The sequence below is a fragment of the Clarias gariepinus genome, chromosome 10, assembly GCF_024256425.1.
Source record: "Clarias gariepinus isolate MV-2021 ecotype Netherlands chromosome 10, CGAR_prim_01v2, whole genome shotgun sequence".
NCBI lineage: Eukaryota > Metazoa > Chordata > Actinopteri > Siluriformes > Clariidae > Clarias > Clarias gariepinus.
Genome location: NC_071109.1, coordinates 16,766,344 through 16,783,691, shown reverse-complemented (window position 1 = coordinate 16,783,691; position 17,348 = coordinate 16,766,344). Strand labels below are relative to the sequence as shown.

The following is a 17,348-nucleotide window of genomic DNA, read 5'->3' as shown; positions in this document are numbered from 1 at the left end:
TGATCTGAAGCAAACTAGTAAATAAAAATAAAAAATCAGTAATAACAGAATTATTTTTTAAAAAAGCATTTTTTTTTTATTATTGACCTAGTAAAAATTCAAACCTTGCTGTGGTACCTCAATGGTTTTTCCTTTACGTTATTGCTGCTAATGGTGGATCTCTAGACTACTGAATCATGGGGGCTACTTAGTATTGCCCACATGTTTGTTTGTTTGTTTCATGTTCATTAAATAAATAATGGCAAAGTAAAAAACGTTATATGTTTTTTTTTGTTTGAGGTTCTATTTGCTTATTTACGATCCACTATGATCATATGATTTTTACAACAACAAAAACTTTTAAACATGCCTGTATTGTGCAGTTGAGGAAAATATGTTACTATGTTTTAAAAGTGTAAAATTATTTGCCTGCAGTATTCAAAGGAAAAACTAATGAGAATGCTGAAATTGCTGGAATAAGAACTGTCCAACACTCTAATGGAAGGAAAGTGCTGAACCATCAACTGGATGGAAGAAATGTGGCCAGGAAAAAATGCTGAATGACTATGATCAAAGATCATTTAAATGCTTAAGGAAGTTGCATCATTAAAAAAACTGGACAGTAAATCTCAAAAGCTATGTTTAATAGTAAAAGTAAGAAGATTTTCACACACACACACACACACACACACGCACACACACACACACACACACACACACGCACACACACACACACAGAAAACTCACAGGGTAAGGACTAAGGAATTGTGTGGCCAAAAGAAAACTACTAGCTATAAAATGATAGATCTTTAAATTTTTACGGAGCATTAAGATTTGGAACTTAGACTTGGAATTTAGACCTACCCTATTCCAGTGCGATGGGTATATAAAAGTAAGGGGGGAAGTGCATGAAGTGAGGCACCGATCATGCATGCTGGCCTCTGTACAAGCCTCTGGAGGCATTGTTATGATCTGGGGTTGCTTTAGTTGGTCAGGTCTAGGCTTAGCAATGTCACGTGGCAATAAAATCAGCTGATGGACATTAATTGAGTTTTTCTTCCCTGATGGCATGGACATATTTAAGGATGACAATGTTAAGATAAATGGAGCACAAATTATGAAAGTGTACATGAATTGGACAGTAATGAGACCTGACACTAACCGCTTTGTAAGTCTTTAGGATGTGCTAAGGAAAGCTTTATAAAGTTTTTCAGATTTCCTGTGATGAATACAATATCTTCTCTGCAACTCTGGATAGAAATAAATGTTGTGACATTGAATAGGTTTGTGGGCACAATACCATGACAAATGTGTGCCATATTCTAAGCTCTACTGTTGTCACTAATTTCCATGACATACTTACAGTGCCTACTGTACAGTAGTAATTTAAATATCTTAATATTTGTCTTCATATTAAAAATCATAGTTACATATGTTAACATTCTTCATCAACATTCATCATTCATTATTTATTATTAATTAATTGTCAATAATACTTTAGGTGTATATTGCTACTGGCTGTGCACATTATACCTGGCTCCATTATCCCTGGGCTCCATTATCCCTGGCAGATTTGCTTTAAGTTTCAGATTGGCTAGATGTTTTTTGATGGAATTCTCAAACTATATTACATTTTTAATAGGATTCAAATTTGGACTTGGACACTGGACATTTACCCTTTTTGGGTAGTATTTAGATTAATTGTGCCAACATCCACTTTTACAGCATGTATTAAGAAATGGAATTAGGTGCTTTAGTGGAGCATGTTTTAACAGCTTTGTGGTGTGGTGTCAGTGCAGCCATCATCAGATTAACAACAGCAAGATTTCCATAAGGAGAAATTTGCACCAATTGTAGAAATGTATAAAACTTTTGTTAAGGGATATGTAGTGAGCATAGGCTACAACAACTAGCACCAGATCTAAACCCGATTAAATATCTAAGGGAAATTTTGTATTTGCATGTTAGATAGTGCTATTCATCGGCAACAACAAAATGATTCTGAATTTGTCTGTATTATTAATTATTACTTTCCCACCCCAACAGCCACACACACACAAAAAACTTGCACAAAAGTCACATTTAATTATTATTTATTTATTAATTATTAAGTAAACAGATAGCAACATTAAAAACTAGTCATTAATTATGTTTAGGTATTATTATTAATTTAAAGTTTTAAATATTTTTGGTTTAAATAGAAAACAATTCCATTGCAATTAAAGAATGAGTAACATTTAACCTTGACATTGGTTAAAAATAGAATAAAAAAAAAATAATAATAATAATCATAATATATATATATATATATATATATATATATATATATATATATAAATAAAAATAAACAGAATACATTCCAGAACAAATGTGTGTCCTGTTAAGCTCAGGGAAAAGACACAGTCTCAATATGGTGACCACACTGTGACCATACCTAACTGGTATGTTTCTTTCTCTTCTCTCTCTTTCTCTGTTCCTACCCCTGTTTCTCGCTGTCGAGCTACACCTTTTGCTTCTAAGCTGCCAGTGATCCAGACCCCCACTGCCCTCTGGACCTGCCTGACTTATCCTGATGCCCCCTTCTGGTTGGAGATCTCATCGCATGGAGGCCTGATGCAAGCTGCTTGGGATGTGTGCAGTGACTGAGGATGGTTCCATTTTACCTTGAAGACAGTCCTGGCCTCGGCTGATGCAGACAGCTGTTCTTTGAGAACTTGTGACTGCAGTCGCTCAATAGTTCAGGACTAGAAGTTCCTTTCCAACAGTTTTGTTCATGAGCCTCCAATAACGAACTGGCCTCCATATTCATTTCAACACATCTTTAAAGATTGCTTTGTGCTAATGGCAATTGTTAAAAGTGTTATACAAATAAAATTGAATAAAAAATACAACAATCTTTGCTAGCCACATGTACCAACTTATAAAACAGTTTCCCCCTTTACCCCCAGATCCCTATTTTTATCTGCCCTCATATGGGATTATAATGAACCACAGAGAAAGAGAACATTTTCCTCAGGCATTTTTGTTTTCAAAAACAAAAGGACAAGTTAAGGTCTGTGCCGGCAGGACTCTTTTCTGCATGCATTAAAGCCACTCCCTCATTTGCATTCTTTAACATATTATCACATGATTATTTTAGCAGTAAATCCAGAGGCTTCAGATAAACAGATGGTCTTCCCTTAAAAGGGCCTGCCATCTTATTGCTTGCCCAAATGCTCATTGGCAATGACTGATGAAGTATGTCAGCCAAGGCAGCACAGATACCACTTCATGCTTACTTCCAGGTCCTTGATCTCCCTCTAATTCACTAAATGCCAGCCAGTTGGCCAAAATTAATAAGTGGGAAAGATGGGGCCCACGTGAGTCGTAAGAAGCAATATGGGATATAAGTGCACACCCACATGAACCAAGCTTTGGTGTATTAAGATCTGCACTCTGAATCCACCAAGGCCTTATTTTTACCTGATTACTATCCAGCACTTGGTATGTTGGCTTCTGATTGAGGAGGGCCATAAGATCACAGAGGTTGAGAGTATGTAACCCATATGTGACTCCTATCCTATCCTTCCTGGAAAAAAATAATTCTAGGGGTTAGGGGACAGTTCTAGATTGGACCACAATTTCTTCAGTCGTGGCACTGGAGTGGATGGCATGTCAGGTTACTAAGTCCATGTACAAAGACAACCACTAGTTGAATCTAGGTGGTGGCACTGGACCCCCAAGAATGACCAATTCTTTCTAGATTTTTTCACAATGTCTAATTTTAGTCAGGACTTGCAGGGGTCAAGGAAGCACTGGGCATGTACGAAGGGCAATTTTCCTTGGCTCTCCATACAGCCGAGTAGTTGGTTTTTGCTGGGCTGCCAGTGGATTTCTTATGTCTCCTGGATCCAAAAGCACAGCATTCCACTTTCCACTAAGATAACCACACTGCGGTGAGGATTTCCTGCTGTTGCTCATAGATGATCTGCAGCAAGGGATTTGACTACTTGCCAACCTGACTTTGATTCTACAACCTGACCTTCTGAGTGTTAGCACCGGTGTGGATCTGTGTCAAACAGAGGGAGAGAAAGAGAGAGAGAGAGAGAGAGAGAGAGAGAGAGACTGTTAAGCTTGGATCACTAGATCTAAGAAAGATAAACAAACAGCATGTTGATATGAGCCTACAACTAAGTTGCTATGCTTATTGCCCAGTCCTCTATACTCCAACTATACTTTTCTGCAAAAGAACACTCTCACCTGCCACAATAACCGGAATGCTGTGGTGAATGAAAGAGATGACAGTTTATGGCAATGTAAAATTCAAGAATGACTATTTAAAGCTTTTAAATATTTAAACAATAAATCTAACAGGCCAAATCTGTGAAACAAGAAACATCTGTCAGTCACATCTTCATATATTTTTTTATTTTTTGGGAAATAGGTGGGTTTCAACAAAATGTGCCATGTTGAACTCATGCATAGAGCAGAGTGTGTTTTTGACACTTAATGACAAAATACTGTCCAAAGAAAAAATGAAAAGAGCAAAAAGCAGAGGTTATTTTCACTCACTTCTCTGCCAATAAAATGTAGCAGTATAACAACAACTGAAATGTCTGTAAAACCCCTTAGTAACAGATCACAGAAAAGCCAGAAGAGATGTGCATTAAGTGAGGTGTTAAGAAAAACCTATGACATGAAAACAAAGGAGAAAAAGGTCTACAATTTTCTAGCCAATCATGGACAACAAACTTGAACATCTTTATCTGCTCAGTGTCTCAAGTGATGTGCTGATTTATAAGCCAGCTTTCATTCCCTTAAAAGTTCATACCACACTATAAACTTTTTCACATAATCTCAATCTTCCATTAGCCAAAGTACTGCTTTATGGATTACACCTATACTCAGAGCAACATGTTCAGGACAGCATTTGTTATAATTTATTGACTGTTTTTGTTTGTCTCAGCTTATGGGTTTGTATTGGATCATTTTTTTTTTTTAGATATCTTTAAAAAGTGTTTAATTAACAGCAATATTATAAAACTATTTTTTCAAAGGTTTTTTGATCTCATTCTTAGTTTCTGACCTGATAACTAGAATGAGGATGTGATTTTTTTGATAGAGACTGCAATCACTGATGTAAGTTGCTCTGGATGAGGCCAGATAGACATAAACTTTACAGTATAAAGTATAGATTTAAAGTTAAACAGATTTAAATTAATTAGCTCATGTAAGCTACCTTGGTTTGTGACGTTATTTTTTTTCACTCATGCTGGTTTACTAGGTTTATCAGTACAACAAGCTGCCTTAAATATCAAGGTGAGCACCATAAAAATGTAAAAAAAATAAATAAATAAAAATAAAAAATGCAAACTCCCCGATTTGTTAGAATATTTTATGTAAAAATAAGACCTTGATATTCGTTAGCCGTGTGTTGAAAAGTGTGTGCATTTTCATGATACTGTACATTAACTATTATCTAAAACTGTTACTCAACAGCCATGGCCTTAAAATTATTAATAAACAGCTACTCCTACATCATTTGCCTAAAGCATCTAGGCATAGTTGTCATGGAATATGTGGAAACTACCAAAATCCTTTTTTAAAAAAACTGTAATTCTTAACATTCAGGTCATAAGCTGACTTAATTTTATTGCCACATAATGTTGTTGAGTGTAGACTTGACCAATTGAAGCAACTCCAGATCATAACACTGTCTCCACTGTCTTCCTTTCTTATCCTGACATGCTGATCACTCTGCAACAGGGTCAATCTGGATTCATCAGACCACATTAACTATTTACATTGCCCCAAAGTCCAATCTTTAGGCTCCATAGCAAATCAAAACCTTTTTTTTCTGACTGGACTTACTATAAAGCAATTTGTATAGCCACACAGCTGTTCAGTTCAGTTTTGTGTTATCACATTGTGAGTGCTTTTACTATAACACATAAAAACTATTATTTCTATTGATAATTCTTTGTAAGGCAAGTTTGCCAAGCATTTAAGTTATCTCAAATCATCTCAAGTCATTCATGATTTTTGTCCAACCATATTGTATATGAAGTATACATGTAATTGTACAAGTAGTTGGTTTTCAACACTATCCATGTGTTGGAAAGTTCTTTACCCAATTCCAGCAATCTCAGCAATGCCATTTGTTGTTGTTGTTGTTGTTGTTTTTTTGCTTGATGTAGGCCAATAAGTCTACCCTTTGGGAACACGGTAACAACTCACTGCCACTCCTCATTCTGCTCCAGTGTTTCAGCAGATATAGTATCACCTCACAGTATGACAAAAAATGTGATGATGACTTCATTTAATGTAGTGTTACAAGGTGAGGGATGCCCAGCCACCAAAGGGCAGGCCAAACAGAATTTGCGATGCACACACATAAACACACTGTAGACACAGTCACAGTATGACATAACAGTATGATATACAGTACTGTATATAAACCATGGCATGGTGGCTTAGTGGATAGTACTGTGGCCTTATATCTCTAGGGTCGGGGTTCAATTCCCGCCTCGGGTCTGCATGCATGGAGTTTGCATGGAGCCCTGTGCCTGGTGGGCTTCCTCCTGGTACTCCAGTTTCTTTTCACAGTCCAAAGACATGCAGGTTAGGCTAATGATGTTCCCAAATTACCCGTACTGTGTGCATGACAATGGGGCTTCAAGTAACTCCCAATCTCCAGGGTGGGGAGTATCCATCGCCCAATGTGCTGGATGGATACCATTATTATTATTATTATTATTATTATTACTATTTCCAGCTAAAACTTATAAATCACTGCGGCAATTATGTAATTTATAAATAATTGCGGCAATTATGCAATTTAAGGCTCTTAACTATTTGCTTGTTTCAATCCAAACTGTGATTTGTTTTAGCCACCAGTGTACTTGTTCCATAGTTTGTAGAATTACTTGGTCTGTAAATATATATTTTTTAATTATTTTATTGAGTCAGTAAAAAAAGTCAGTCAAAAGTATATTAAAAAAAAATTCTCAAAATTATGTATAAATAAAGCATCAGTAAAGCGCTTTCACTCAGAGTGTGTGCAAACTGAGAGACACACGAGATTTTAAACCGTTTATTAAGGGGAGAGTTTTTATTTATTTTTTTCCCAAAAAAGCCGCGTGATGTGTTTATTGCTGTGCCTTTATGTCCTCCATAACATAAATCTGTAAAGTGTAAAGCGAGTCCTGCCCAACAAACTTCGGTGGCAAAGTTCAGAGTTAAAATATAGAGAAAAGTGGTGTAGTGTTCTTCACTTCATCACTTTTTGCGATCCTTCGGACATCTCTGCACCCTCTCCATCCCGGAGGTAGAGCCTCAGCTGCTCCTACGACATTTCCTTCCCACTTGCAGTGACAAAAAAAACTTTTCCAGAGGGAACAATCCCAGTTTTCCTCCCCCTCTGTACATCACACAAGCCATATCGGCAAAGCGACGAGACGTAAGCGCCGAAATGTCTCCTCCGTCTAGAAGACTGCAGACCAAACCTGTTATAACATGTCTGAAGACGTTTCTTATTTCTTACAGCCTGATATTTTGGGTAAGTTGTTTCTTTGTATGGCGGACAACTTCTACGCTGAATCCGAGTTAGCTAGCCTGTTTAGCTTAGCTTAGCTCCGGTGGGGTAGCACACAAAGCGCCTGCACGCTCACTGCGATGGATTGAACAGCTGTTTGACCAGTTGTGTTTACTAAACTAGTTTTTTTTCTTTTCCCTGTGCAGCCAAAATGTAGTGTTTCTGCAGTGTGTGTGTGTTGCTTTCGGCTTAATAAATTCCAGGTCGGGACCTGACGGAAAGCTTGCATTTAAATGGTTGCTCTTAAATAGCTAGCTGCAGGAGTACAGAGTAGTTTAAGTTCCCATTTCATTTTTGCGAAGTAAGTAACCAACAGGTAGTGTTTAATCGTGTGAACGCGATGCGATTTCGCATAAAAATGCACAAACAACACGGAGAGATGGCAAGGATAAAATGAAACCAGTGAGAAAACAGACGTCCTTTTGTATGCTCTAAAACTTGTCAGCACTAGTCAGTAGCTTTACTCGTATCAGATTGTTTTTTGTTTTAAGGATATCTGCAAAGGTGCTATAACGTTTTGAAAACAACCTGAAATTATTTTAATAGATATTAAACGTGGCGTTAAAGAGAGCAGAGTCCACTGCTATAGTATTTATTACTCTTAGTAATCTCTCCTAAACAGATGGCCTGGTGACTGCAGAGACTAACTCAGATAAACTCACAGCGAGATGTGTTATAAGGGTTTGGTTTTCTTTGACACTAAACATGAAAAAGTAAATCTAGCAAGTGTGTCACTGAAAAGGCAGAAGTAATCACCTGATTTTAAAAAGTAAATCACGTACTAAAATATTAGGTACATGTGTTGGGAGTTCCACAGTGCTTCTGTCTTTTTTTTCTTTTCGCTCTGTCTCCACACTGTGATATTATACACAGACCCTAATTATAATAATCGGGAATAACAGCCCGATTAAAAAAATAAAATGCATCATCATGTAAAGACCTTAGTCGAAACAGTCTGACCTGTTCTAGCCCAATTGCAATGATTTTTTAATCAGAATGAGGGGGATGGGGTAAACAGTTAATAATCAGTTCCATAAGTAAATATTTGTCATGTAAACACTTGAGGTGATTGGTTTTCTCTTCGTGCAATAGGTCTATTCTTTCTGTGCATGGTTACCCCATGTGTGGGTAACATTAGCTGACACATATTGCCAATAGGGGGAATTTTTCTTCCATTTCTGATCCCTTTAAAGTCTATGAGAACAACTTCCTCCCACCTGTGTTTGCTTTCATACACTGGGTCACTCAAAGAGGAAATAGCCACTAATTTGGCACACATTTCATTTGTAGTAAAGCGTCTGACTAATCACAAATGTGACTGAATTCTTTCAACCAATCATAACACAGAAGTTGGAGAAAAATACTACTTCTCTGTAAATGCTTAACAGTGGGCAGAACATTTTTGGGCATGTATTTAAAAAATAATAATAATAATATTCTGATTAAATCCTTTGTGCAGGTTGGAATCTCAAATTGGAATTATTTCAATCAGATTTAAAAATTATTGTTTACACTGTTTTTGTCTCTGTCCCCAGTTCACAGGGGTGATCCTTTTAGCAGTTGGGGTTTGGGGAAAGGTTAGCCTGGAGTCCTATCTCTTGCTAGCCTCAGACGTGAGCACCAATGCACCATATGTCCTAATTGGCACTGGTGCAATCATCGTCATCTTTGGCCTGTTCGGTTGCTTCGCCACCTGCCGTGGTAGTCCATGGATGCTGAAACTGGTCAGTTTTAAAATTCTGTAAAAAAATTTACAGAAATGTTTTAACCATGAGTAAGCATTTTGCTGAAATATGATATTTAAAATATTTAATAAAAGAAAGATTTTATAATGATATTGTTTTGTTAAAGTTGAAATTATTTTTAGTGATGTTTGTTTAAATGTTTGTTTAAATGTTTGTTTATTTGGTTTACTATTAAGGTATAGAGTAGTGCTTTTTGATATATTTTGGTCTGTGTGCTTCTGTTTTGCAGTATGCTATGTTCCTTGTTCTGGTGTTCTTGGCTGAACTTGTAGCAGGCATTTCTGGCTTTGTTTTCAGACATGAGGTGATTTTTATTTTGGTAGCTAAAGAAATGCTACTGACCTGTAATGTAAAATGCATCATATATTAATGTTAGTTTTTTCCTGTAGATCAAAGCAGTCCTTAATGACGTATACTGGAATGCTGAAAAAAATTACAATACTACAGATGGCAGAAACCAAGCAGTGGATTCCATGCAGAGTTCTGTAAGCATTTTTGTGTAAACTTCTCAACCAATAATCGCAAGATCCCACAATAACACTATAATTATGTGGCTAGAGTTTAATTGTACAGTACAAACACTAAAGGTAGTGACATTAACTTTGGCACAATACAGGACATATCTCAAGAACCCTGTGGCCTAAAGACAAAATAATTTTTGTATGATTTCATGGCAAATTCCAATCCAATACCATTTGTAATATCTCTCATCTATTTTTTTCTTATTGAAATATGTAATCATGCCAGTAATGGTTTATTTTATATATATATAATGTGTGTGTGTGTGTGTATATAGCTGAAGTGCTGTGGTGTGTACAACTACACTAGCTGGGAAAAGACTGAGTACTTCAAGCGGGGTGGCATACCGAAAAGCTGCTGCATGCCACTCCCTAATTGTACCACTGAAAATCTCAAAGATCTTCACTTGGCTCAAACAGTGGTATACCAGCAGGTGAGATTACAGCCCTCTGTTAGTAAACATGGACCAAATGTGTTATTTCTAAGTAGGAAATTAGAAAATAAATCGGTAATTAGGAGTAAAAAATGTTTATGTTGCATTTAATTGCTACTGCAGGGCTGCTTCTCCCTTGTGACAACTGTAATGGAGTCTAATTTGGGAATCATTGCTGGGATATCTTTTGGTATAGCTTTCTTTCAGGTAAGGGGAAGTTTTTTTTTTTGTTTGTTTTGTTTTTTTCTTTAATTATATGTTCTATAGCAACAACTTGAAACTTGCTCTGGTAGGGGATGTTGTAAACCTTTTTCTCTGTACAATTACTATTCTTCCAAACCTTTCTACATATTTCCTAATAAGTTTAATATTGTTTAAACTAATTGCACTTGTGAGATCAGCTTGATGGATTTACTTGTATTTAAGGTTTGCAACATTTTTATACGGTACTTATGAACACAGAAATCATGCTACAAAGCTGCAAACATCCTGTCTTCACTTGTGTTCAGTAATTTACTTTGAGCCGACCAGTCTGACCTTAAGCCACCTACCTCCGTTTTTGAATTTATGGAGCATGCTGGCATTTCAGATTCAGAAGAAGCAGGACATTTAACACAGCAGTGTCAGCATCTAGTGTAAAGTGCATTGGAAATACCATGCATACCACTGCTTTCAAAATCATGGTGGGTTAACTGAGTGCTGATGTGCTTTTCAGAACAGTCAAATTATTAGCCTTGATAAAAAATAAAATAATTAAGTAGATTGCTGAAGTGATTGCCACATTATTAAACATGAATTGGTAATATTAAACCATCAATTGTGTGGAAAAAATTTGACTTTCGGGGGAGGTTGTCTGCATGAACGACTCAGAGATCACTTAAATGTTTGGTGAAGCTGCATAGCAAAAACTGTCAGGTCGAGATCACAGCTTTGCTTAATAGTGAAAGAAGGAGCATCACATGCACAATACAGTGAGACCTCTCAGGACTGGGACTGAACCACTGGGTGGCCTAAAAAAACATTTGTTAATGAGGGCTAAACTAAGAAAATAAAGCTTAAAGAAAGGAAGCATAAAGAATTGTCTTGCCACCACTCAGAATAAATAATTTTTTTTACCAGGCCATCATTCATACCAGAACTTACAAACTGAAATCTTATAAAATTTATCATTATTCATCAGGCAGCAAAAACAAGCTCAGCTCCAGTTTTCAAACACTCGTAGGTATATATATTTCCCCATAACAGACAGAAAAAGGACCTCCTATTCTAATTAGTTAATACAGACAGTGTGTGTTGCAAATGTGAGAGAGTCGGAGTGTGTCCTGATTACACACATGTTTTGATTTGTTTTTACATCATACCAGTGATATAAAAATTCATAGATTTAGTAAAACCAGATGTGTCTTGATATGTTGTAACTTTCATTACAGCTTATCGGTGTGTTCCTGGCATGCTGCTTATCACGCTACATCACCAACAACCAGTATGAAATGGTCTAGGAATTTCAGGTAATGCAGATTAATTGTTCTCCACATTGCAAAATTCTTTAATTTAAATGATAATTGTCCTGCTCTACAACAAACTATTTACACACTTTTTATTAATTAAATTATATGTTTGTAGTAATTGTATGACAGTTAATAATTTTACTTCTTTATAAATGTTGTTAATTAAATTTTCAAATCTGATTTAATGTCATTCTTGTCTATTGCAGAGTGGAAACACAAGGTCACCCATGAAATACACCACAAAGGGAAGCCATAACTTTTTAGAACCGTCTTTCATTTTAGAAAAAAACTTTGAGATACATTTTAAGGGGTTACCACGATAACTAGAAGGGAGTTATTTAATTTTCTATATTGGGGATAATTTTTTTTTCACAATTATTCATCTTGATGCAATTACGTGCCTTTTGTCATTTATTAGTGGATTACGAAAAGGATTCACAGAAAGTGAAACTTGTGCAGGTTTCAGCCAGTGTTAAATGTGTAAAATTGATGGTATATACGTTAACTGACTTGTCCTTGTTCGTTGGTCTTAATATCATACTTTTTTTTTTTTTTCAGTTTAGTAAACTGCCAGTTGTATTTACTAACAGTAGGTCAAAATGAATTATATTGATATGGGATGGCATTGTATAGTCAAGACTTAATTCCTATAATCTTGCCTTAACAAAAATGTTGAACCTCAGAACCCTTCTGTGTGTGGACATTTAATATGAATATTTTAAGGTTCACTGAGGTTCCACATTTGATAGAAGATTCACTGATATTAGGCACAGTGATCTATATTAAAGACAGTCAATGTATTATAAATATGCTTTTTTTCATTAATTGGCTTTATTATTATTATAATGTATTTGGTTAATGCACAGTTTCTACAACACAACTGAGGCCACATCTGCCCAGTTAGAGTGCTTACTCCAAAATTAATCCAGTGTTCTGCTCTTTTTTTCCCCCTTTTTTTGTGAAACACTGACATTTTCAAGATTGCTGGAGCAACACATAACCTGGTTATTACATTCCATTGTTTTGTAGGTTTAAAATTAACATTTTAAAGCATGTTTCGTTGTTCTCTGTCAACAATTCAGTGTTAATAGCTTGCATTGAGTTGTGCGAACAGCATGTATTATACATCCAAACAAATAAACAAGTGTATGATATTTTGTTGGTCTTTGTCAACTCAGTTATTGTATCCTCAAAACTCAGGAGAGTTTATTTATTTATTTTTTAAAACAGATTTTATAAGTACACAAGGTGGCAGCATTGACCAGTCTTTATATTTCGCATGCTCTCTCTCGGATGTAGGCAATGTCACTACTTTTGCAGTGTAATTTAATCAACATGGAAACTTCAGCTGTAAGGCAGCTATGATCCCTTACTGCTGGATGTAGAGGCAATCAGATATCAGGATAAAGTAAGATTAAGCTTCCACACAGACACATAAGGCTCAGTAATACTAATGCAAAAAACCCTTTGTTTTTATCAATGCACATTAGATTTTATAATCATTTTAATATATTTTAGCAAATCCGTTTCAAAGAAACTTTATTTTGTTCATGACTCATCATCAGCCACAGGCAAAGAAGAATGATCACTGTCCTCATTTTGAGGACTGGAGGCTGTTCTGGAACAAAATAGCAACAAGCCGTTTGAGGCCGAAAGAGTTGCTTTTTAAATGATTGCCTGAGCTAAACAATTCTGACTGATTAAACAGAGGAAGAATTCCCATTATTACTTCAGTCAGACCACACTTCCCTTCCTACTAACCGCAAGTGATGTGTCGGTCTCGAACGAGTCGAATGAGGAGGTGTTCTGTCAAATTATGCTACTGCGTCGTGAATTGGTAGATTCGTATTAGCCTTTATGGTAAACAGGCTACATTCCAAAGGGGTACGCTTAAAGAATGTAAAGGCACCGTTCCCAAACTTGTCGGCCTCTGCATATGCATATGAACTGTTGGTTAAGTAGCAAAAATAAATAAAATAATAATAATAAAATGATCAGTAACATGGATTGGCCGAACACCGACTCCCGTCTGAGAGATTTTTTTTAATTCACTCACTAGTGATGGATCTTTTTTAACGAATCTTTAACGTGACTCAGAAGAACGAGTAGTCTCGGAGAGTGATACGTTCATATTTTTTTACTAGGCGCGCATGCGCAAATCATCGCAAAACCTCCGTGGGTTATGTACAGGAAACAAAATTGAGCGATTCTTTCTCAATGACTCTTCTACTCCGAGTCGTTCGTTCTTTTGTCACGTGACTTCCATGGACGCTATGCAATGCAGTACACAGGAAACAGAATTGCACGGTTCTCAACGAATCTTCAAGTCTCCAGTCATTCATTCCGTTGTCACGTGACTTCCATAGACGCTATGCGGTGCAATAGATTCAAAATAACGAACGACTCAGACTGGAAGATTTATTTCTGGAATTCATTACTGGAATTGAGCCAAAATGTGTGTGTAGACATATTGGGGGTCTGTTTATTAAGAACAAAATGAACGAAATTACTCAAAAAAGATTTGTTCATTTCGATGAATGAGATTCAAAGAACCGAGTCACTAAAATGATCATTTATACTGCTTTAACCTGTATACATGGTCGTCGGGGGCCTGGAGCCTATCCCAGGAGACTTGGGGATGAGGCAGGGTACACTCAGAACGGGTTGCAAATCCACTGCAGGGCACACACACATACACACACTTATGTCCATATGTAGCCTGGTATTTTTTAAAAACTGAGGTTTTTCTACTTCATTTTTTTAATTAATTCTGTCCACACGACCCAAGTTGTGATATCTTTGTCCACATGAAAACGCAAAACGTCTTGTTAAGTGCATCCTTAATCAACAGGGGGCCAATCAGAAGCCTAGACAAAACTTCACCGGTTGCGCTATGTAGAGTTCGGAGGGTCTCGTGCAAAATCGCCTTCGCTGTCTGTGACTTCGGAGTTTTGTATGTAGCAGCAGTGGGCTTTGTAGTACATTTAGGCAACTTTGTTTGTTAACGTAATGTGTGAGTAATGCGTGTATGTACACGCATGTAAAAAGTCCAATAAGCAACGTTAAAACAGTCACTAGTTTACTGTACGTAAGTCCACTCGTGCACAAATATCCTCATTAACACACCTGACGTAAAATCAAGGAGACTAGCACACGGACAATTACATCATCGGCACCAGGTGACGTAACAACAAGCCAAAATTTTCTTTTCCCCTGTCCACACAACACTACTGAAAACGGAGTTTTGGAAAATCTTCACTTTGGACGGAGTTTTCCAAAAGCTCCGTTTTCAACGACCAAAACTGCGTTTGCATGTGAACGAAAGGCCAAAACCGCAGATAAAAATCTCCGTTTTTTACAAATACGTGTGGACATGGCCTAAAAGTATCATGTCGGTTTTGACAAGAGAAAAAAACGTCTCGATTCAAGGGCGTGTCCTAGATTGCAACCCTGATCCTGGATTAGCTAGTGAGTCTGTCAATTATACTCTGGACGCCACGCCATTGGGCGAGTCAAATCTATAAAACCGTCTAACTGCAGTTCCTGACAGAAGAGTCCTTCTTCTCCGGGGTGTTGGAGTAAGCGGAAGTTGAAAAATAAAAGCGAGCTTCGCAGAATATAATCGTGCTGCAGTTGTCAGTTTCATCCAGGTTAGTTTCCACAGTGTTGATCTAGTTTCTTTCGCGCTGTGTCCGTGTTTAGCGGCGTATTTGCTTCTGCGTGTGAAGAGCAGCCTCCTGAAGGGCTTGGCCAGCCGGCTGCTCTAAACATTAACGTTAGTTAATTCAATGCGGATCTTTCAGATTATTTTAAAAACGCTTTACTGCTCATTCAGTGTTACATAGGCGTGTTAAAGTAGTGACGGTTGCTTGTTGTCATGTATAAAATTTCAATCTCTTAAATCGTAATTGTTGTGATAAGCTAGTTTTTGCATGCTAAGATGTCTTTGTCGTTTGTCTACTGCGGGTCTCTTCCTGAAACAGTAACCAAAGTCTGATACGTTTCTCTTTCCTTTTTTTTATCCCCAGATTTTCACAGCCTGCAGAATCACACTCCGTTAACTGCTTTAACTCCGACATGATGATGCAGATAAACACAGACGTCTGCTGTCACAGGCACTCGCTGCTAAATGTGATGAACCGCTTCCTCGCGGCGGCGAACAACATGGACGAGACTATCATGGTGCCTAATTTACTGCGGGACGTACCGCTGGAGGACCAGGACGGAGAGATCTCGATGCAGCTGTCCTTCCCGAGCAAGCAGAGGGACATGTATGAGCACTATTTGCTGCTGAAGTCCATAAAGAATGATATGGAGTGGGGTTTGCTGAAGCGCGACATGGGTGGCGGCGCCAGCTTCCTGGAGATGGCGGTGAAGCAGGAAGAACAGAAGGTACCAGGCGGACCAGCGGAAGACCACCCCGACTTAGAAAGTCAGTTCCACTTCCACCTCCGTGGACTCTTCGGGGTCTTGTCCAAGCTCACAGACCAAGCAGATCACCTCACGAACCGGTACAAGAGGGAAATCGGCGGCGGGAGTCTCTTGCGATAGAACTGACCGGTGTGCTTTACATGGACTACCACTTGCACTTTGCTGAGGGACAGAACTCGAGCAGTGGACTCGCACAGCCACTCCTGCCTGTGGGGTCGCCTCTAAGCAAGACCTAAATCTATTTCCAGCTGCACAACTACTCAAGAGTACTGCTTTGTTTGGGGGATACATCTAAAAGCTGTGGGGTGTTTGGTGATATATTTTTTTCCTCTTTACAACAAGTGGTTTAATTTGAAAGGTTAATTTTGCTGTTTTGAAGTTCTATTAAGTGTTTTTGAGTAAGTGTGTGTCGGGGCACCCCTTATACTATACCATGTGGCTTTAAAAGTTCATAAGGTAAAAAAAAATGGTGTTGGAGAGAACGTGAATGCTGGTAATTCTGTTTAGATTTATTTATTTATTTTCCCCCTCACCTCAACCTAAATTCCCAGTGTATGTGTGTAAAATCCACAGGTCTGGTTTTAACAAAGGTTCCTTTTAGCCCCCTGCTCTTATGCACTTCAACCAGAAAAGCTTTCCCTTGAGCTACGCTCTTCATTGAAAACATGAAGGTTGTGTTCATTTGATTGGTTTGACCTGTTGCCACATTTTAGTGTTTGTTTGCCATAAATGTTTACTTTTATATAAAATGTAATAAATAAAGTAGACTTTTACATGGACTTGTATTTGGTGTTTACATAGTGTTTGTGGTTACCCCAATTTGTTTAATGAAATTTGCCCCTCTGTTGCCATGTTTGAACCTGAAAGATGCCTTGTTTGTCGCTCACCAATGTATAGTTGCTTCGGTTATTGTTTCCCATGGCTTTGTGTTGGGTAGGAAACGGCAACCAGTAATGCAATGCCTTCATAAGCATTTCTGGGTTTGTCCTCCTATACACACCACACCTGAGTCTTTTTCCTCAACCATGGCAACAGTTCTCTCAACCATAGCTGTTAAGATAACACAAAGGTGTGACACCCCCTCCCCCGCCCACCTATTTAAGGCACAGTGAATTTAAAGGATAAATTAAGCAGCAAGGTTGACAGACTACAGTGTAATC

At 37.6% G+C, this 17,348-nt stretch overlaps 2 protein-coding genes across 3 annotated transcripts; both read left to right on the top strand.

Moving 5' to 3' along the window:
• The first annotated feature begins 7,320 nt into the window (after positions 1–7,320).
• tspan7 (tetraspanin 7) lies at positions 7,321–12,911 on the top strand. 2 transcript variants are annotated; one of them, XM_053505297.1, is made up of 8 exons: positions 7,321–7,516; positions 9,088–9,276; positions 9,527–9,601; positions 9,687–9,782; positions 10,094–10,249; positions 10,373–10,456; positions 11,680–11,748; positions 11,964–12,911. In XM_053505297.1, exons 1-7 carry the CDS (start codon positions 7,430–7,432, stop codon positions 11,746–11,748), a joined length of 756 nt encoding a protein of 251 aa, XP_053361272.1. In that variant the 5' UTR covers positions 7,321–7,429; the 3' UTR covers positions 11,964–12,911. The 2 variants fall into 2 exon arrangements, with proteins under 2 accessions (XP_053361272.1, XP_053361271.1); XM_053505296.1 differs by having other exon boundaries at positions 7,323–7,516; positions 11,680–11,757.
• A 2,347-nt stretch (positions 12,912–15,258) lies between these two features.
• Positions 15,259–16,967, top strand: mid1ip1l (MID1 interacting protein 1, like). The gene is made up of 2 exons (XM_053505298.1): positions 15,259–15,407; positions 15,786–16,967. The coding sequence occupies exon 2, from the start codon at positions 15,835–15,837 to the stop codon at positions 16,306–16,308; it is 474 nt and encodes a 157-aa protein (XP_053361273.1). The 5' UTR covers positions 15,259–15,407; positions 15,786–15,834; the 3' UTR covers positions 16,309–16,967.
• The last annotated feature ends 381 nt before the right edge of the window (positions 16,968–17,348 follow it).